Genomic DNA, 21,309 nt, shown 5'->3' with positions numbered 1-21,309 from the left:
GGTTTACCCATAATGGTACATCTGGAGGGAGGTCATTCAGTGTGACTCCTAACTCTGCAGAGATTCCATGAAATGATCGCTCCACTTCATCCCTTCCCCTACTGGTGGCCATGGGCTTTGTTTCCGATTTTCTCCTGCTACAAACTATGCTGAGGTGATCCTGCCTGAACCTCTCTGAGCCTCTCTTCTTACACAGGTAAGAGTTTCCCTGGGCCATATACCAAGAGATGGACTTGGGTCCAAGAGTTAGCACATCTCTACCTTAACTAAGTCTTTCTGAATTGCTCTCCATTTCACTCCCCTCCCAGCAATGTATAAATGCTCTATTTCCCACAGCCTTGCCAGCATTTAATGTTACCAGATTTTTCCATTTCTGCCAATCTGATTAGCATAACATCGTGTTTTACATCATTTTCATTGGCAATGTCTCGCTTTCTAGTGAGGTTGAGTATCTTTTTGTGTGTTTATTAACTCTGGGATTTCTCACCTTTGAATTGCCTATTAGGGCCCTGTCTTTCTCTTGAGTTGTCTTATCCAAACTGATTGGTGTTACATTCTGGACACTAGCTGTTGGTTTTGTGTCATAAATATCTTCTCCCAGTCTTTGATTAGTCTTTTCTTCATGCTTCAGAGATGTGAATTCTCACCTATGGTACCCGAGAACTTGTGCCTGAATGTATTTACGTTGCATCTCTTTAAAATTTACTTTGAAGGTTAAACGCCTTGCTCTTAGCAGGCAGGAGGACAGTGCTGGGATCTGGGTACACCCCCCAGCATGGACCCAGCTCTGAGGCTGGAAGCAAGCCCACGGCCAGGCCTCTGAGAGCCCGGCCAGAGACACTCCTGCCGGCCTAAAGCCTCAGCCCTGACGTTGTTCTAGAAATTCCACACCTACGGTTTCCCCCATGCTGAGCCTGGCACGCCCTGCAGCACCTATCACAGCTCAGTGCCTCACAGTTTTATCCTGCAGCAAGCAGCAGAACTACCCCCGAGGAAAACGTGCCCACCTGTCTCCCCCGCATCCCAAGCGGAATCTCATGCAGGCTGCATCCATATTTCGCTCCCACTTAACTCACTGGTGACAATTCATTCTCTCCCAGGTAGAGCAGATGAGATTAGACCACCTCCTCTAATCCTGTCACTGTTGCTGTGATCTGCATAGGAATCTTGACATAAGAGGCATTGCTATCTCTGCTATCTCTCCCTTTCTCACTGATCAAAAAAGAAAAAAAAATTCCAGGCATTCGGGGAGGTTACAGAACATGGCCCAGGCCACTCTGCTAGTAAGGGATTCAATCCTAGATGTTACAGACACTAAGGCCAGCTTCCTCATGTTTTATCACACCACGCAGTGGAGATGGAGCAAGGAGGAAAGTGGATCCTTCTGAATATCAAGGAGGAAAGTAGCATTAAGTGTTAAGAACTTTGGGGGAAAACGACTGGGTCATCTTATAGTTCTTGAGCCCAGAGAAAAGAATATTGCCAACAGGCCGACAGTCATTTAGAAAACCCGGGAGGTTGGAAAGTGGCTCTCCCAGGGCTGCTCAGAAGGAGAGGGAAGAAGATGATGATGCTACAGACGGGATTATTTTTCAAGAGCTGAAAATAATAGCAATAATAACAACAATAATGCCACTCTCTTCCTTTAAGATTGAGCTTCTTATGTCAGGAGTTATGTTTGTCCTTCCTTCTTTTTTCCCTCCCTCTCATCCTTCCTTTATTAATCCTTAGGGCCCTAATCACTGTGTTTTGCACATAGTAGGTACTCAGAAGAAATGTTAAGTTAAAATTTTATGTTAAGAGATGGAGTGGTATACTAGATCACTTTCAGTGTCCACTCTAACGTTCTTTTTGGCGGCATGGTCCCCGGCTATAATTAGGACATATTTAGGAGCTGTTAATCACACTACCCACTTTGGGACCAAAAAAGTGAAAAGAGGGGCTCCTCACCCCTTGCTCTGGTGTCTCTCACACTATGCCTATGAGGCTGGGTACAGACTGAGCTCAGAGCCCGGTGAGCGGATCACCAGAGTCAGGTGCAGTGGCTCATCAAAAACCGCTTCCAATTATTTACAATAGCCAAGACATGGAAGCAACCTAAGAGCCCATCAACAGATGAATGGATAAAGAAGATGTGGTTCATAGAGACAATGGAATACTACTCAGCCCTAAAAAAGAATACGATATTGCCATTTGCAGCAACACGGATGGACTTCGAGGGTATTATGAAATAAGTGAAATAAGTCAGACAGAGAAAGACAAATGCTGTAAGATAACAATTATATGTGGAATGTAAAAAATAAAACAAACTAGTGAATATAACAAAAAAGAAACAGACTCACAGATACAGAGAACAAACTAGTGGTTACCAGTGGGGAGAAGGAAGCGGGGACAGGCAAGATGGGGGTAGGGGATTAAGACGTACAAACTACTATGTATAAAATAAATAAGCTAAAAGGATGTATTGTACACACACAGGGAATATAGCCAATAGTTTATAATAACTATAATTGGAGTGTGACCTTAAAAACTGTGAATCACTATGTTGTACACCTGAAACTTATAATACTGTATATCAACTATACCTCAACCTTTTAAAAAGTGATAGTGTTAAAAAAAAAAGAAAGAAAAGAAAACAGCTTCCAGAGGAAGAGGGATGCCTTCCCTGCATCATCAGAGGGGCCAACGCTAATTCGGCAACAAGCACGTGGACTGAGCTACGACACCACAGAGCTAACGGGCTGCCTTAAGCAGAGTATCGGCCCCAACCCTAAGAGAAGGAAACTGGCAGTCAGATATGAGAGGGGCCAGGAAAACTGTGCTTAGAAAAGCAAGACAGTAAAGCAAAAGAGAGGGCAGTGTTTCAATATCGACTCCCATTTACCTTCCATGTCCAGAAGCTTCTGGAAACTGGCCTAAGTGGAAGAAAGGGGTTCTTGACCTGATAATTAGATAGTAATTAGATAGTAATATCTCTCAGTTTTGTTCCTGAACATATTTGATTGGGAAGCCAGGGGCAGGAGTCATTTCAGCTCACTGCACCTTACGTTTATCATCTGCAAGTCAGATAATTCTTTTTAAAAATGTTTTACAGGGCTTCCCTGGTGGCGCAGTGGTTGAGAGTCGGCCTGCCGATGCAGGGGACACGGGTTCGTGCCCTGGTCAGGGAGGATCCCACATGCCTCGGAGCGGCTGGGCCCGTGAGCCATGGCTGCTGAGCCTGCGCGTCCGGAGCCTGTGCTCCGCAACGGGAGAGGTCACAACAGTGAGAGGCCCGCATACCACAAAAAAAAAGAAAAGAAAAAACAATGTTTTACAAAGTTCTGTATAGGCACCTCATATGCACCTGTGGGTATACAGGGAAAGTGCAGTGATCTCCATTTACCAGAGCAGGAACAAGCTCAAAGAGGCCTGTGAACTTGCCCCAGAGATCTGCCAGTCCCTGTTCCTCAGCCACTACACGGTGATGAGTTAAAAACACCTGTAGAATCTGCTCACGCCTGCTTCTGTGCAAAAGAGATATGGCTTTAAAGTGAGTGATTAATATCCAGTTCCCCTGGACGTAGAGTGTCCAGTCTGTAACACGTGACACATGTGGACGCTGACTCACTTGGTTTCTGCTCAGCCAGTGCAAAACCCCTCAATCAAAAAAGCACCCAATGGACTTACTTCCCTAGTGGTCCAGTGGTTAAGACTCCGAGCTTCCACTGCAGGGGGTGTGGGTTCGATCCCCGGTAGGGGAACTAGGATCCTGCATGCCACACGGTGTGGCCAAACAATTTAAAAAAAAAAAAAAAAAAAAAAAAGGCAACCAAGAGGAAAGTAGCAATAGGCTATTCACTCAGCAGCTTGCTCTGGAAGCAGGTGGCAGGAAAGGAGGAAAAGGGAACTGCAGATAAGATATAAACAAGGAAACGAAGGAGGAAGAGAAACCTGGAATAATCCTCGCAAGGTACAAACTCCTGTGATCAAAGGGGCAATCAAACGGTATGCACCTGGCTGCCCAGAAACTGACTCTGGGGTGACCTAGATGGAATCAGATGGAAGCCAAATAAAGAGGGCTCACTCCGTTCAAACTATCAACTGCAGGGAAGAGGGTAACAGACGGCAGGCTAGTCTTGCTTAGGTTTTCTTATCAAAAACTTTTCTGGGTCTGGCCGTGAACCACCCTGTCTTTGACAAGGTGACAAGGGCTGCCCACCAACCCTCGTGGTCTGGCTGCAGAGCCCCCATATTGCACAGAGGCTCATTCTCCTTCATTTCCTGCTCCGTGAATGATGTCACCGTCCACCCACGTGGCCACCCAACCAGGAGCCTGGAGCCATGCTCTCCCTCAGACCCACATCCAACCAGCCATGAAGTCCTACTGAGGGAGAAGACCTCTGAAATCTCACTTGAACCTTAATTACTCCCCCTGACATTGCCCTAGTTCAAGGCTCTCTCATTTGTCACCCAACTTATTACAACACCCTCTAACTAAGCGCTCTACTTCCAGTGTTTTTCCATCATCACACAGAACAACTGAAATCAGAAGCTGACCATGTCAGCCTGCAGATTAAAACCTTTCAGGGCCTCGTCAAAGAACACAGAAACCTTCACGAGCTGACCCGTCCCCTCCTGTTCAGCCTCACCTCTGCAAGTCCGCTACACAGTATGCAGGGGACCTAGCACATCCTCCAGTATTCCCTGCTCTCTAATCTGAAACACCCCTACTTCATATTTCAAGATTCTTCCTGAGTGTCACCTCCTCCAGGAGGCCCTGCGTGCCTCCATCCCCACCTCCATGTTTATATAAAACACACTGTACGTATCTCAGTGATGGAACATATCACACTGTTTATAACTATTTAATTGCTTCCTCTACTTGGACCGTGAGCTCCCACTGAGCGCTCAGACTTTGTGACCCTAGCACCGGGCATGTTGTTGAGCACATCGCAGACCCTCAATGAAACTTCAGGTTGAATCAAGTATAAGACCGGAATGAGAAACAGAACACTCTCCTCTGGGATGCATTTAGCTGGAGGCCAGGGCTCCTCCCTCTGGCTTTGCACTACAGAAAATCCATTTCTAAGCACCGGTTTCTGCCACTACCCAGACAAAGAATCCAAGCTTGAAGCTACCTACCGGCTAGCTCTAAGCCAACTGTTCCAGGAGAATTCAGACTCTAATGCTAAGAACTCAGTAACAATGCATAAGGTATCCTACCCTTTTCGTGAGCAGGTCAGGCAATTTCTCTTCAGTAACACACTCCTCTGGAATCTTTAGCGTGACCAAGAATGTTTTATTAGACGACAATTCAAGTATTTCATTTTCATCCTCATCGACATAGGTTACTAAAGAGAATGGGGGGGGGGTATAAAAAGTAAAAGTAAACACATGCATAAAATAATAAACTTATTTACTCCATTGGCTGCTATACTTAAAAAACAAACAACGAATATTCATCAGGGATAAAGCCTGGACACAGTAAGCAAGAATAAGCAGAAATGTTTTCTCTTCTCAGTAAGGCTGAATAAAGACAAGGGCTCACGTCTATCATGATACAAATTTTGTTGTTTTATTTGACACCACGGGGGGCTCAGATTCCACTGAACACAGACTGGGAGAAGGGCGGTGGGAGGAAGCGGGAAGAACGTGAACTCCTCTGTTAAACTGACCCTGTAGCTTAGCTACATGCACAGGTGTCAAGGCAGACGCTGGAGACGTTCTGGAGGGGCCAAAAAACAATGGGGGATGGGGGACAAGGAGTAGAGCAAGGAACTTTGCTGAATCCTCTTCGGTTCTGTACACATGCTGAGGAAGTGTCCATCCTCCAGCAGAACAGCTTGGGGATTAGAATCTGAGAGCGTGAGCATGAAGTCATCGCTCTCCAGGATGTCCCACGGCGGGGATGTTGACACACTCTGTTTGCACTCAGAGCCCCAGGGCTCACAGGACTTACATTCCTGGGACAACAGTTGGCTGCTTTGTTCTAAGGACTATGAGTTAATTGATTTCTTAAGCAGTTAGAGCCAAAGGAAAAACACACAAAGTCGGAGACAGGAGTTCAAAGCTGGCATGCTGGCACTAATTATGCTCCCCTGGCTTCCTGCCGGGGTCACTCGGGGGACAACCTCTCCGGCCCTGAGAAAGGCGTGGATGACTGGAACCAGGTGTTTGTTGTGAATTTTTTTCTGTAATCCCACACCTCAAACATAACATTATCAGCCTCTTTTACTGGATTCTGAAAAGGCCACAGTGGCATCAATTCTGGGTTTATGATGGAAGAAAGAGTCCTGGTACTTATTCCCTAAGGAAGTCTGAAGTGTGAGGCATGAGAAGCAAGGGAATGTGCAGGAGAATTAACAGAGCGCGCCGGAGGCTGCCAGCCTTCGCAAGTCCAGCGCAATGTTGGCCCCTGGCTGGAATCTGGAGTGTTCCCACGTTTCCTGGTAAAGAGTGGCTGGCTGTGCCTCAACTGTTTGCAGAAACAGTGTTCCTTGTGCTGAGCCTCTCCTTTCCTTCTGGGAGTCTGGAGTTTTGGTAGGTACCGGGCAGAGCCTGCCTATGAGACCAACTCCAATAAAACCTGAATCTCTAATGAGCTTCCCTGGTGGACAACATTTCACACGTGTTGTCACAACTCATTGCTGGAGGAATTAAGTGCACTCTGTGTGACTGCACTGGGCAAAGACTCTTGGAAGCTTGCACCTGGTTGCCTCCATATTTTCCTTTATATCCTTTAGCTGTAATAAATCAGTCATCTTTATGACTACAGGCTGAGTCCTATGAGTCTTACCAGCAAATCACTGAATCTGGGGGTGATCTTGGGGACCCCAACACAGGGAATGATCCCTGCATCCTTATTTGTTGTAAGTCATCATGTTATTTTTGTCTGAGAATAAAAGTTATGCCCTCAAAGCAGAAAACTTGCAAAGTATAGGAAATTGCAGCAAAGCAAGAAAAAAATTACTAATAATTCTTTAATCAAAAGGTCCCCCCCATATTTTATATTATATATTTGAGGTCTTAATGAGAAGGTAATTTGTATACTGCTTTTTGTTGTTTGTTGTCATCATTTCCTCTCTGTCTTGATTCTTTCGTTGCTGTTTACATATCAAAAGCCATTCCCCATGTGTTTAAAATTCCTTGCAAAGATTATTTAATGGCTGCACTAATGTTCTAAAACCATTTAGTGTTTTTATCTTTCCAATTTATAAATGCTGCTGCAATGGGTATCTTTGAGCTCTACACCCACCACATACATTTCCAGAGTAGATATCATTGCCTCAGAAAGGAATAAGGATGCCAGAGAATGGATACAGGAGTCACAGAACTGCTGAACTCAAGGGCACTAAGAAATGCCAGGTTTGCCATTGTATATTCTTGCCTCCTTTGCCACAGACTGATTGACCATAAGCGCATGGGTTTACTTCTGGGCTCTCTATCCTGTTCCGTTGATCTGCATCTCTGTTTTTGTGCCAGTACCATACTGTTTTGATGACTGTAGCTTTGAAGTATAGTCTGAAGTCAGGGAGCCTGATTCCTCCAGCTCTGTTTCTCTTTCCCAAGATTGTTGTAGCTATTCAGGGTCTTTTGTGTTTCCATACAAATTTTAAGATTTTTTTGTTCTAGTTCTGTGAAAAATGTCATTGGTAATTTGATAGGTATTGCAGTGAATCTGTAGATTGCCTTGGGTAGTATGGTCATTTTGAAAATATTGATTCTTCCAATCCAAGAACGCAGTATATCTTTCCATCTGTTTGTGTCTTATTTGGTTTCTTTCATCAGTGTCTTATAGTTTTCGTAGTACAGGTCTTTTGCCTCCTTAGGTAGGTTATTCCTAGGTATTTTATTCTTTTTGATGCGACGGTAAATGAGATTGTTTTCTTAATTTCTCTTTCTGATCTTTCATTGTTAGTGTGTAGGAAAGTAGGAGATTTCTGTGTATTCATTTTGTATCCTGCAACTTTACCAAATTCATTGATGAGCTCCAGTAGTTTTCTGGTAGTGTCTTTAAGATTTTCTATGTACAGTATCATGTCATCTGCAAACAGTGACAGTTTTACTTCTTTTCCAATTTGGATCCCTTTTATTAAGAAATGCCAAGTTCAGGACTTCCCTGGTAGTCCAGTGGTTAAGGCTCTGTACTCCCAATGCAGGGGGCCCGGGTTCGATCCCTCGTCAGGGAACTAGGTCCCACATGCATGCTGCAACTAAGGAGCTTGCCTGCCGCAACTAAAGAGCCTGCGTGCCACAGCTAAGGAGCCAGCACAACCAAAATAAATAAATAAATAAATGATAATTTAAAAAAAAAAAAAAGGAAGAAAGAAATGCCAAGTTCGAAAAGAGGTCTCCAATAATAGCTCTAATGACATATACTTAACTTGTATTATCTGAATGAATCTGTACCCGACCTGGCTAAATAGTCGTGCTTGTTAAAATAACAACAACAGCAAAAAAAAATAGGCTTACCCAGTCAGCAGAATTTTCATGTTTTTAATGGGATTTAACCTAGTCAGTATTTCCATGTAGAGAAAACGTCTTTAAAAAATTGTAGTACATACACAGAGGACACTGGAGGCACACAAAAACAGCTCTTAGGCAGGAATATAAGAAATGAGGCTGGAGAGGTAGGTCTTCAATGCCAGATGTCTTCAAGAGATAATGGAGGTTGTTAAATGCCTCCCAGGAAGGAGATGAGGGTAAATCTGCTGGTGACAGATGGGATGAAATGGAACTGGGGGAGATTGGAGGCAGAGAGGCCACTGGACAAGAATGGGAGAGACAGATTTCGACTGACAGCAGTGGGAAGAGGAAGGAAGGAAGGGAGGGAGAAGAAAGACCAGGATGGTGGAAACAGAGCTGGCTGTAAAGGCAGCCAGACTTAGTTTGAATTCCAGCTCAGTTAGTCATTAGCCATGTTACTTGAGCAAGTCACTTAAATCTCTGAAGCAGTTTCCTCAACAGAAATGCCTACACGGTAGGTGACGGTAAAGATAAGAACCACCATATATAAAGTATACAGCACAGAGCCTTGCCGTAGGCAGGTAGTCAATGTTGAAAGTTTCTATCAAGACACTACCAAGGAATGATTGATAAGACCTGGTCATTATCTAGCTATAGGAAAGAAGAAGAAATCAAAAATGTTCCAAAGTATCAAGCCTAGGTAACAGGAAGAATAACAGCTACTGTATGAAGCATTACGCACATGTATGCACTTGTATTTACCTCATGTAATCCTCAAATCAACCCTATTAATTAAATATTAATGTTTTTATTTTAAAATGAAGACATTGAGGCTTAGAAGAAATGCATAATTTGCTTAGGTCAGTCAATCGAGCTAGTAAGTAGGAGGGTCAAGGTACATTTATAGACACAGATCCAGAAATCATTTATATTTTACAAATGTGGAAACTGAGGCAAGGAGCGTTGAAGAATTTGCCTAAAGTTACACAATTGGATGATATAAACCTGGCCTCATGACTCACCATGAAACTATAAAAGGTGAGCTCAGTGGAGAAGGGGATACACATGACTAGTAGTTTCACATGGAAAATGATAAAGACGATGACAGTTATTTCCAGGTAGAGAACTACAGCAAAGTGCATGACTAAAACTCAGGGAAAGTGTTCCAGGGGGCACCTCCGAGAGGGGATGACTGCTGCCTTGGGACTAAATGAGCTTCTCAAGGGAAAGAATGAAGAATGAGAAGAGTGAGAAGGCTGAAGACATGCCTCCTGCAATCACAACATGGGGCCAAAGGCAGAAATAAAGTCCTGAAGTCCAGAGTTCTGAAGGCCTGGACGAGTACAATACAGTGGACAGAGCTGAAGGCTGCAAACAGGGCAGGGGAAGGGAGAAAGGCCATTGGGTTTTATGATCAGACACTTTTTGTTGACCTTTGGAAGAACAATTTGGGACCAATGGATACAGTGGTTTAGGAGTGAGCAGGAGATAAGATCACAGACCTCTCTTTCTAGAAGTTTGCCAGTGAAAAAAGAGGGAGAGACAAATATATAAATGAAGTAGCAAGATGCTGATGGAAGACTGCTCTGAAGGAGAGACCATGTGAGCACATTTGAAGAGGCCCGAGAGGATGCTTAGAAAGAAAGGGCGCTATCTGAAGGTCCACGGGTCAGAAGAAGCTGGAGAGGATTCTACGGAGAACACAGGTGAAGAGGTCAGTCTTGGGAAGGCAGGAGAACATATGAGATGTGAGGGAAAGAGAAGCAGGTGAAAATGCAAAGAAATTCCAAGATACCGGGCTTGCTGTCTGCCTAGGATTTTCCCATGAGTCACCCTATACCAGGGAGCAACCTGTGCAACTTGCTTGTCTGCCAGGACCATGTGATGTCATAAGATGTGATGCTTATTCCCAACTCAAGGCAAAACAAACCCATCCAATACAGCATCACGTAGGAAGTCCCTGCCTGCATCTCAGTACCAGAGCCTCCCCTACTCATAGAAAAGCCCTTATGGTAAGAGAGCTGGGGGACATCACATAAGGGTTCCTAGACTGTTAAAACTGGTCACCTTTAACTCATGTTTCTAAGCATCCACCTACTTGTCACAGTTTGGTTTCTGTAACATTTAAAATATTTTGCCCAAACCAAGGAAAGGTTTCACCAGTTAAGGCATTCCTAGGGTCTCTCCCCTCACTGTTCGGACACGTTAGTAAAGAAAGCAGAATCCTTGAGGATGTTTATCTGATTCTCCAAATTATCCAGACAGGAAATGACTTTGAGAGAGAGGAAAGCTTTTTTTTTTTCCTTTACCCTTCACACCAAGGAATTTATAATTCCTTAGGGAGAAAGAGAAAAATCCATTAATACTTTTTTCCTAAAGATCTGGGACAAAACCAGGCCTCTAGATTTAACGGGAAGGATTCCCTGAGCTCTGCCCGCGCCCCCCTGCCAACCCCAAATTGTCCATTTTAAGAAGGTTTCATTGTCTCTTGTGAGCCTGGCGGAGTGCTAGCCTCTCCTCCACACTGTGGACACAGCCCAGGCTCAATGCCTTAAGCCGAGCCGTGATCCTGAATTTGCCATCACTTCAGTGGTGGACCACGGGCAGAGTCGGGGGAGAGCCCACTCCAGGTGTAGGCAAGAAGGGGTGCACAGTCTGTAGAGAATTAATAATAATAAACCTGACCACAGGTTGGTCTGCTTGTATTATCACCACATCATGGCCATTCCTATCAATATCAGTGACAAGCTACAGCTCCCCACTGGGCACCTCCTTCTGGTACCCTATTGGCCCCTCCCCAGATGGGATATCTTTCTGTACTGGGATGTATTTAGTGTACCCTCTGGGTCCACTCCAGCTCCACATTTATTATCACCTCCACCTCTGAGCCTCAGTCTGGAGACTACAGAGCCCCGAGACAGGAGAGTAAGGAGTGGGGAGAAAGGGAAGGAGGAGGGGCATGGCAAATGGAGGTGCTGAGAAACTTCACTTCTTAATGAACCAGACAGCATCACTTCTTAAAGAATGTACACTCATTCTTTTTTTTTTTAATTGAAGTATAGTTGCTGTACAATGTTATATAAGTTACAGGTGTACAATGTAGTGATTCACAATTTTTAAAGGTTATACTCCATTTACAGTCATTGTAAAATACTGGTCATATTCCCCGTGCTGTACAATATACCTAATAGTCTGGATTTCTTTCTCCCCTACCCACATATCGCCCCTCCCACATTCATTAACGAATGCACAGCCTTCGACTCTCCCACCTGCCCTTTTCCCAGACAGCAGCATTTTCTACACAGTGCCCAGAAGTTCTACCAATACTCGATTCATATCAACGGGCTTGACAATTGGACAATGGCTGATTTTTGCAGACTGTCATCCCAGAAGTGCCCGTGGAGCTGCTCTGGGTGAGGCTGGGACTGTCATGGAGGGAGTCCTGTCCCTGCTCCTTTTTACCCATTAAACCCGCCACTGCCTACTATGACCCTCTCCACAAGCCCAAACTCTTGAAAGTTGAGATGCCAAGTAAAATAAAAGTATTTCCCTGATTTAAAAAAAGTAAAAGTTTGAAAATCTCTCTTACGGCATTAACATATTTTAAACACAATTTTATAACCAGACTGAAAACAAAGTTTGCAACGCAAGTGTTAAAAAACTCTTCCCTGAATCTGATCCTGTGAACTCTCACGTCCCCCTGAGAAACTGTGGAGGAAAATGGAATCCCTTCTTCTGCAGGTTGCTCTTCGTGATCTGAAGAGGTCAAATGACTTTCTGAGAATGAAAATGGAAGACAGCTCTTGGATCTTGAGTTTTTTTTTTTTTTTTTTTTTTTTGGCCACTCAGCTTGCAGGATCTTAGTTCCCCAACCAGGGATCGAACCCGTGCCCCCTGCAGTGGAAGCATGGAGTCTTAACCAATGGACGCCAGGGAAATCCCTGGGTCTTGAGCTTTAGAATCCTCAATATCAAACCAACCAAATCTGTGGCATCATCCTTTGTTATAGGCCCCAGATGCCAGCCGATGGTTCAGCCAACTTTTAGGACAGCACTGGCTGGTTGTGATAGGACAAGGCTGTGTGACTCAAGTTCAGTTTCAATATCCACATGTGGGAGATGATGGGAAGAGGGAGTATCAACACTCATACCAAAGCGATTGTCCTCAGTGTGATGAAGGAGGGGCAGCACCTCTTATCAACTTCTCCCTGCCTCAAAGACACAGCCATTCCACCTCAACACTGCCTTAAGTAACTAAGCAAACATGCTGCCTGCCTGGGAAGCTCACATGCTAGAGGTTGGCACACCTCAGCAGAGTTTTCCTATTTCTTCAGGTACTGTAAAACTTTGAGACAGGAGATGAAAGTGTTGGGACAAGGAGGAACAGGAGGTGAATGACAAATGCAATTCCTTAGGAGAATTCCCAGGGCCCCCTCTGGAGAAACTCAGGGGCTGCCATGCTTGCTCTCATCCTGTAACTTGGTTTGCTATGGAGAATCCAGCTCAACCCTTATCTTGTGATGATCGGATCACCCTCACAAGTATCCCAGTTCCAGAAGAGGCCCCCTCACACCCCTGTACCCTACAATCACCCACACATAGAAATGAAAGCACTTTTCTTCTTTCCTATTTTGAAATTGAAATATTGCCCACTGGGGGCGGGGGGGGGGCCGCTATATTTATGCATCATAAAAACCTTAATACTGATAATCATAAAAAAATTAGCAACTACCTAAAAGGTTTTAAAAAGATGTGGAAGGGCTTCGCTGGTGGCGCAGTGGTTGAGAGTCCGCCTGCCGATGCAGGGGACACGGGTTCGTGCCCCGGTCAGGGAAGATCCCACATGCCGCGGAGCGGCTGGGCCCATGAGCCGTGGCCGCTGAGCCTGCGCGTCCGGAGCCTGTGCTCTGCAACGGGAGAGGCCACAACAGTGAGAGGCCCGCGTACCGCAAAAAAAAAAAAAAAAAAAATGTGGAAGAGTACATCATGCAGTTATAAAAAAAAATGTTCACAAATAATTTTTAATGAATTGGCAAAATGATCTCAATGTAACATTAAAATCTGGAAGGTGAGCCACAGAATGATAAAAAACAATCTGATCGCAAATCATTTTTAAAATGCAAGTAAGAAAAAGACTAGAGAAAAATATAACAAAATATTAATAATGTGGATGGGATTTATGGGTAACTGAACATGTACTATGTTCATATTCATAATAAAAAATAAAATGAGATAATGCATGTAAAATATATATTTAGCACCATGTGAGTTTTTGTTTTGTACCGCATACAACACAAATATAACAGTGATTTCTAAAATAAGTTAAAATAATGACAGCTTACAGATGCATGGTTCTATGAAGTTTTTTAAATGCTTCCAAATACATTATTCATCATTTTACCATTACAATAATATACTAGGTATATCAGATAAAGTTATCGTTATACAATAATTACCTTTTTACAATAATTATCTTTACTAAACAAATTATTTTAAAAACTTTTCAAACACGCATGGGTAAGGTACAATAAAACATAGTGTTTATGGAAATTAAAAAGTTAAGAAATCTTCAACATCCAATGGGTAGAGTTTAAAGTAAAACAATGACCCCCATACTTTTTCCAGAGTTTATAAAACACACAAAAAAAAAAATAAAAAAGAAAAGCAAAAATCGTGTATATCTCCCATCTATTCAACATATCGCAAACCAGTTTTAAATTCATATTATAAACGATGAAGTAGCAGTGAGTATGTCTTTGATTTCAGCGTTTAAGTGTCATAAGCATTATATGAGTTCTCAAAATGCATCAATTTAGTCATGTTTAAAACCTCTTACCTCCAATCAGACATAAGCTTATGATGATGACTACAACGAGACCGAGGAAAACAGAGGCGAGGACCATCCACAGTTTGCACTTTCCAACCAAGTTCTTATTACAGGATTTCCAAGGGCTTTCCTTGTCAGCCTGGAAAGCAGAGGGAGACTTAGAGGCAGGCATTTGGTTTCAACAAACATTTTTTAATGCTCACTATGGGCCAGTGACACTGAAATGAAGGCAGCAGGATCCTGACCCCGAGGGGCTCCACCCTACTGAGTCAAGTTTACAAAAGGACAGAATGGAACCTCACAAAGAAGTTAGCAAGAAAATGCTCTGGGGACTCTGAGGTGGGAAGGACAGGCAGGATTTTGAAGGATGGACAGAGAAAGGCATTGCAAACCCAGGAAAGAATATCCTCCGTGTCGACTCACAATGAAATTGGCCAAGAGATGCATCTGATAGGAATGTGGGTTTCAGAGGCAAGTAATGAGAGTTAAGATTAGAGGGAGTGAAAGGTTGAAGCATATCTGAGAGGGTCTTAAATGCTGCCAGAGCAGTTTGGACTTAAATTGGCGTGTACTGGGAACTCGTTGAAGGTTTCTGGCACACAAAAGCTGAGGAGAAGATTAAGAGAATGATGTATAGTTTAGACCAAGAGAACCTTCTGCTGGGGCCCAGACTCTATGTAATAAGGGCCTGGAAAGGGAATGAAAGGGAGGACAAGGACGGGAGAGATACCAGAAAATAAGCTGCAATGTGTGTAGTGAGGCAGAGGGTGGGGTTAAAGTAAATAATTTCAACCACTCTGGTCTGCTGAACATCAACACCGTTTCACTTCATCTGAACACCCCTGCAAGGGAGGTATTAACCCATTTCAAAGATGCAGTTGGGAGAGATTAGCCAGGGCTAACCCCTGCTGCGTGACACTGCCCCGCTCACTCGCTCTCCCATTGGTCTACAGGGTCCCCCAGGCACTGTGTGGGGCTCCAGGTTAAGAGTGCGCCCGGCCACCTCCACGCTCAGTACTGCCACCTGCCCCTAAAAGGTTCCATTCCTCTCCTCCTACTTCCTACATGGAGACCATGGGAAACAATGGAATATGACGCAGAAAAAATGTGTTTCTCTATCAGGATCCCAATCCCAGCTATAGCACTTAAAGGCAGGGGGACTATCAGCAAACTCCTTACTGAAACTCACCAGCCCCAAGGTCCTCACCTGTAAAACACACAAGTAATAAATCTAGCTCACGGGCCTGTTATAAAAACTAGAGATCACGCACATGAAGCACTTGCTAAACAAGGGTAGAGCGGAGGTCACACTCCGGAGCCCCTGAGCACCCTTGACACTGGAGCCAGTGGTTACGTGGAGTATTCACCTGCCTCGCCAGTCTCAACACACAGGAGCCAGTGGTTACGTGGAGTATTCACCTGCCTCGCCAAGCGGCAGCAGGGCACTTCCTGAATCCGCGCCTCGTTAACTTTCTCTTCCGTCGTGATTTTAGTGGCAGCTATCAGAAAAGGAAACTGTCCACGCAAGGACTACAGTTTAATCTTTCTCAAGGAGAGGGTCCAAGCCTGCATATCAGAATCACGTGAAGGGGAATTTAAACAACACCCAGGCCCTACCCGGACCCAGGGGATCAGATTGCAGGGAAGGGGGGAGCAGACCCAGTTTGTCAATGTAGACTTCCCAAGGTAAATCAGCTGCTTTACGAGAGGTGGACCCCTGGTCTGGAGCCTCCCTGCTCTTCAGGAACCTGGTCAAATCTCTCCTTTCGTGGAGGCCTCCCTACCAGCCCACCCGTGGAGAGATCTCCCAGTACACACAGCTCGTCTGCCGCTGCCACTGCCTGCCTTGTCTGGTATCAGGTCCGAATATAAACAGATACTGGCCTATCTTCCTAGGGAAAGTGAAACCACATAGAAGGAAGGGTGGCTCTTAAAATTCCCCACTCTTATATCCCATACCTCTGCCTCATAAAAGTAACAGGCACTTAATAGACGTGTGTTGCTTAGTTATAGTGGGCGCCCAAAATTTTGAGAATGCACTTTGAGAAGCTCTAGAGTAGAGGTCACACTTTGGAGCCCCTGCATGCCCTTCAGGTGGGGTATGAGGGGTACAGTAAAGGCCCCGTCAATATCTGGACAGAGGGAAACCCTCTTGAGGTAAGTGGGTGTGGAGTCCAGGGACGGCACCACCGCTCACCCCTACCCACAGACTGAGCATTGCTCCAAGGTCACCAAAGCTAGCGGCTCAACAAGGCACACAAGAAAGAGGAGTCCCAGTATAAGAAGCCTTGAACTTCTCAGGGGACAGAAACATATCTTCCTATTTACAGAGCTCCTGAGACACATGCCATTTTCAGTCCTTGTACAAGACACAGCAGGAACCATAAAGATTCGTGCCAAATGAAATGGTCTGGAGTCTCAAATGAGCCCATGAAAGAGGGTCGATGCACCTCTTTGGCCCTTTGTGCCTTCACCTATGCTATCCCTTAGAGACCACAAACTAGGACGCTGGTGGTGTGAGGAGACCAATATTCTGACTTCCTGGGGGAACTCAGCTCAGAATTATATAGCCCTCTTCTGTAGGAAATGCCTCTTCCTGTCCAGCCCATCACTGCCATCCTACAGGCCGGCCCCTTCTCCTGCTGTCAGCCCGAAGGCAGAGACCACTATCCTTTGAATGACTAATCTTCACATATTTTAAGTCATCGTAAAGTGGTCTGTCAGACACACCCAACCCATCAACAGAGTACAGCGCTGCTCAGCGGTCTGCACACCAGAATCAACACAGGAATCCTAGTTTTTCGAACTGCCCCCAGGAGAGTCCACCCTGCCTTGAGAGAGCCTCTGATCCAGCAGATGCGTGCTACCCACGCACACTGGGCCATGGAAACACAATGCCTCCTTCACTGCCTTCTTTGGCATTTCTTGCCCAAATTCTAGGCCATGAGGAGAGGCCACAGGCAGGTTCTTCTCCAGAGTGGCTTCTGAAGATTTTTGCAAACTGCATCTTACACTCTATGATGGCAGCATATGGCCCAAGAATTTCTGTGACTTTCCTCTGACTATTCCCCCAGATATATTCACATCCCTCTTCAAATAAGGTCCAAATACATGACATAAGGTCCTGAAACAATGGCAGGACTACGTATCTCTTGGATACAAAAAGCTTTTCTTCTCTTTGGCTCAATTAGGAAAAGGTATTATAGAGATCAGGGGAAATTTTTCTTAGCACACAGTAAAATCTATATTTTGTAATCTTCATTGTGGGATTTAATCCACTTGTTGACTCAAGCACAAAAGAGCCAGCCGAGTCTTGTCCTCAATTCCGAACAACACATGTCAATGGGCTAATTTTTAGCTAGCCCATTCATATATGTATTGCCTGCCTCAAAACTACCCATGGATTATTACTGCTATTATCAAAATGATGCTGCCATCCCTTAAAATGCCTCTGGGACTTCTACCTGAAAACTGAGGTCCGAGTCCGTGAAATGAGCCATAAAAGAAAAGTAGTCTTACTCAATTATCCCTAATGCCTTTTCCAGTTTTGACCCAACTATATTGCCATGTTTACAGTGATGGCAGGCAAAGTGAAGTTTACTGGCTTACAATCTTTTTCCCTCAAGCCCCAAACCCAAATTAAGAAACACAAAGTTCTTTCTACTGCCTTTGAAAACCCTCCCAGATGAGCCCTTCCAAGTAGGAAGATACCCATGATATGGGATGTCTTCTTCCCGATGATTCTCAAACTCTTCCCTGCTCGTCACGCATCTACCCGTCTGCTCACATCTCCCTCATCATGCCAGATACGCTACTCAATTCCTCATGTTTCACCTACGTTCCATAACTTACAGAAATTAGTAATAATATATAACAGGCAATTATACATAAATAAATATAAGTTATATACGTTTATATATTCAAATTATGTACATATATATAGACATATAAAATAAATCAACAAAAGCAGCATAGGTTTGAAAAACAGCCTGAGTTCAGTCTCAGAGCCACCACTGGGTGAACTTGAGTATTTTGGTAACTCCGCCTGAGTCTCAAGTTCTTCACTCAGTTTCTTCTTCTGTCAAATCAGAATGCCACCCCCTTCCTCTGAAGTTTGTTGTGCTCATTAAATGCATTTATGTAGCAGAAGTGTTTGGCACATGATAGGTACAAAATATATGTTTAATAAAAACACATGGACTTAATGCTACATTTCAAAGTTGGAAATCTTAACATATAGTTTAAAGAGACCTACACACAAAAGTCTTAAGAGTCTGGATCTTGCGCTTGTGGCTACATTAGTTGACTTTTCAAGTTAAAATACACTTCAGCTGATTCTATGGAACCAAAGAGAATGATTTACACATTAGATGAGGATTTTTTTTTCCTCTTTTTAAAAATTATTCCTCTTCAAGCATTTCTAGAATGTTCTCCAAGTGCTGATGTAACCCTTCATCTTCACGCCATTCTGTCCCTCACACAGCTTTCCTATTTCCTACACAGCTTTGTATTTCCTACAAAGCTGGTTCACAAGGAAGTCTCAGATATCTGTATACACCTGGCTAACAAGGAAGTAATTAAAACATGAAAAAGCAATCTCTACCAGGTAGGTTAAATGATAATAAAATACTGACACCCTGTATGTGTCCTGCACAGTCTACTCCTCCACTGTATTCAACATGCATTCCCAGGCCTCACAAAGAAGACTGGCTGGCCACATTACATTACCATCAGTTGACAGCTGGGAAAACATAGACCTTAGTGCCTTGCCTTGGGACACACCTTTTAGTGGGGAAGTTGTCACCAGAATTCAGATCTCTGGATTCAGTCCCAAACCATGGAGTCCGTGGGGTGTCCTGGGTCTATCTGACATGAGGCAAGTACTCCCAATTCCCATTCCTAGACATCGCCTTGGAGGATCCATACGGCAAGTCCACAGTTGCAGCCACTTGCACAGAGATCAAATCATCTTCCTCCAACTTTCATTTTTCTATGGTATTCATCTTTCATTCAAATATAAGGTAGCAAATTACTCTCCAGGGTACCTATAAAAGCAGACTTTACAGTATTACTAGGAATCAAGGAGGAAGCAAAAGCAATGCTTTCAACTTCTGAGTTTCCTGCGTATCCCCGAAATCAGCAGTTGAGCTGCCAAAGGGATGGCAGTAGAGGAGAGGGCCCTAGAAAAATCAGGTTGGAACCATATGTGTATATATGTGGAGTTCCATATACCAAGTAAACATCAAGCCAGTTAGAAGGGTTAATCAGAAGGTAGAATTCAAAGTCTCTGCTGTGTTACAAGCATTTGATCAGAATGAATAATTTTCCTGCCCCTGTTAGAGCTGAATCAGAAGAGTTCAGCCTAAACATCACCAGGGACTTACTTAGAAACTGAGATGAGGCCAAAGCGAATGAGGCGGTCTAGTTCTTTGAGACAAGAACTTGTAAATTATTCCCCTTAGTTGAGCAGGGCAAGTTCACCCCCCAGGCCTTCTGTACTTGCTCTTTTCTCCCTTCTCCCCTACATCTCTTCCTGTGAAATCAAATGGCCAGGCTGAGAGAAGACAAAAAGTGTGGACCCAGGGGATGGCGAGCCGGGATGGGGGATGGTGAGCCGGGATGGGGGATGGCGAGCCGGGATGGGGGATGGTGGGCGGTGGGTGAAGGCTGGGGGAGGGTGGAGGGTGAGGGCAAGTCGCAAGGTCGTATAGGAAAGGAAGACAAAGAATTCTCAAGAAAAGGAGACACCAGTTATCGCTGGCTCACCCTACTGGAAACAGAAAAACCAAGTTAAAAGTTAATGAACTTTTTAAAACCACCTCTACCTCTGGGGATTCTCTCTCTGAAGAGAGGAGCCGCACACCTCCGGGATAAGATTCCTCAAGTTCCTTGGAGCCGGAGGGATCCGAGGGGCCTCGGGCAGGCTCAAGGTGGAGGGCATTGTTGTGTCTGCTCCATTCAGAATATTCCAGCGCGCACCACCGGCGCTTGGGGTCTGCTGCGCCCAGAAAGCTGGCTGGAAACCGGAAACTGCGGTGCCAGGCCCGGGTCCTGGCCGGCAGCCTGGCTCAGAGCCCGTCGGATAACGCTGCCAGAGCGAAGACGGCCTTACCTGAACTGGGCAGGGCTCCTCCTCCAGAGGAAAGATGCCCTGGACGGCTCCACTGAGAGGCGTCTGCTCGTCTGGCTGCCCCTGGATCACCGAGAGCTCCAGGTCATCTCCTGGCGATGGGGGCCCGGCCCCCTCCATGGACGGGGAGAGGAGGATTAAACAGCCCGCCAGAAAGCAGGACGCGTACACCCGAGGGTGCGAAGTGGCCTCGAGCGTGGCTTGCCCTACGCCCCCGGTGGGCGGGGCGGGGAGCTCTCGGGCGGTGGGCGGGGCCTGGTGGGGCGTGGGGGGTTGGAGGCGGGCTTTGACTCCCGGGAAGCGCCCCTAGCTCCCGCCAGGTGCCGCAGCCTTGGGCTGCTGTGAGCTCCGGAACACAGCGGAAGAGGGCTGTTTTTCTGGTTTGTTCAGGGCGCTGCTTGCTCTGCCTTTTGCTATTTGTACATATACAAAGCAGAAGCTGAGCCGAGGGCCTGATTGGGCGTCGGGCTGTGGCATGGATGGACATTCCACCCTCCTCGAGGAGCTGTCTGTTGCACGGGCTTGCCCCAGTTTTCGCTGTCTAGCAAAATTTCATTCATTTAATCAACATATAACTATGAACATATAACTATCTCCTGCGTGCCAGGCATCGTGCGAGGTTCTGAGCCAATGAAGGTGCATAATACGAATACACTCCTTCCTCTTACGAGTCCAGAGTCAGGCAAAGACACCGTAGTGAGTGGTGGAGGGAACAGCAGGCTCAGGAACCAGGCTGCCCAGATTAATCCCCTCTCACAGGGTTCCTAACTGCGAGACCTTGGACTTTCATCTTTCTGTGCCCAGTTTCGTCATCTGGAAAGCTGACATAATGTTAGTACCCCCCTAAGGGAGTTGTTGCCCGATTTATAGAGTTGATGTCAGCAGAGCACTCAGACATATAGCAA

The 21,309-nt window shown here is 45.2% G+C and overlaps 1 protein-coding gene across 1 annotated transcript in view; it reads right to left on the bottom strand.

Annotated features, from left to right (window-relative positions):
* C4H3orf52 (chromosome 4 C3orf52 homolog) overlaps positions 1 to 20,613 on the bottom strand; it is a 31,053-nt gene extending 10,440 nt beyond the window's left edge. The window contains exons 1-3 of the mRNA XM_070045393.1: positions 20,387 to 20,613; positions 14,284 to 14,413; positions 5,206 to 5,333 (exon numbers count right to left, since the gene is read on the bottom strand). Of these exons, the coding sequence (XP_069901494.1) occupies positions 5,206 to 5,333; positions 14,284 to 14,413; positions 20,387 to 20,524 (396 nt within the window). The 5' untranslated portion in view covers positions 20,525 to 20,613. The remainder of the gene's footprint in view (positions 1 to 5,205; positions 5,334 to 14,283; positions 14,414 to 20,386) is intronic.
* Positions 20,614 to 21,309: the final 696 nt, after the last annotated feature.

This window comes from Globicephala melas, chromosome 4, assembly GCF_963455315.2.
Source record: "Globicephala melas chromosome 4, mGloMel1.2, whole genome shotgun sequence".
Classification (NCBI taxonomy): domain Eukaryota; kingdom Metazoa; phylum Chordata; class Mammalia; order Artiodactyla; family Delphinidae; genus Globicephala; species Globicephala melas.
The sequence above is the reverse complement of the archived record's forward strand: the minus strand, read 5'-3'. Positions and strand labels throughout refer to the sequence as shown.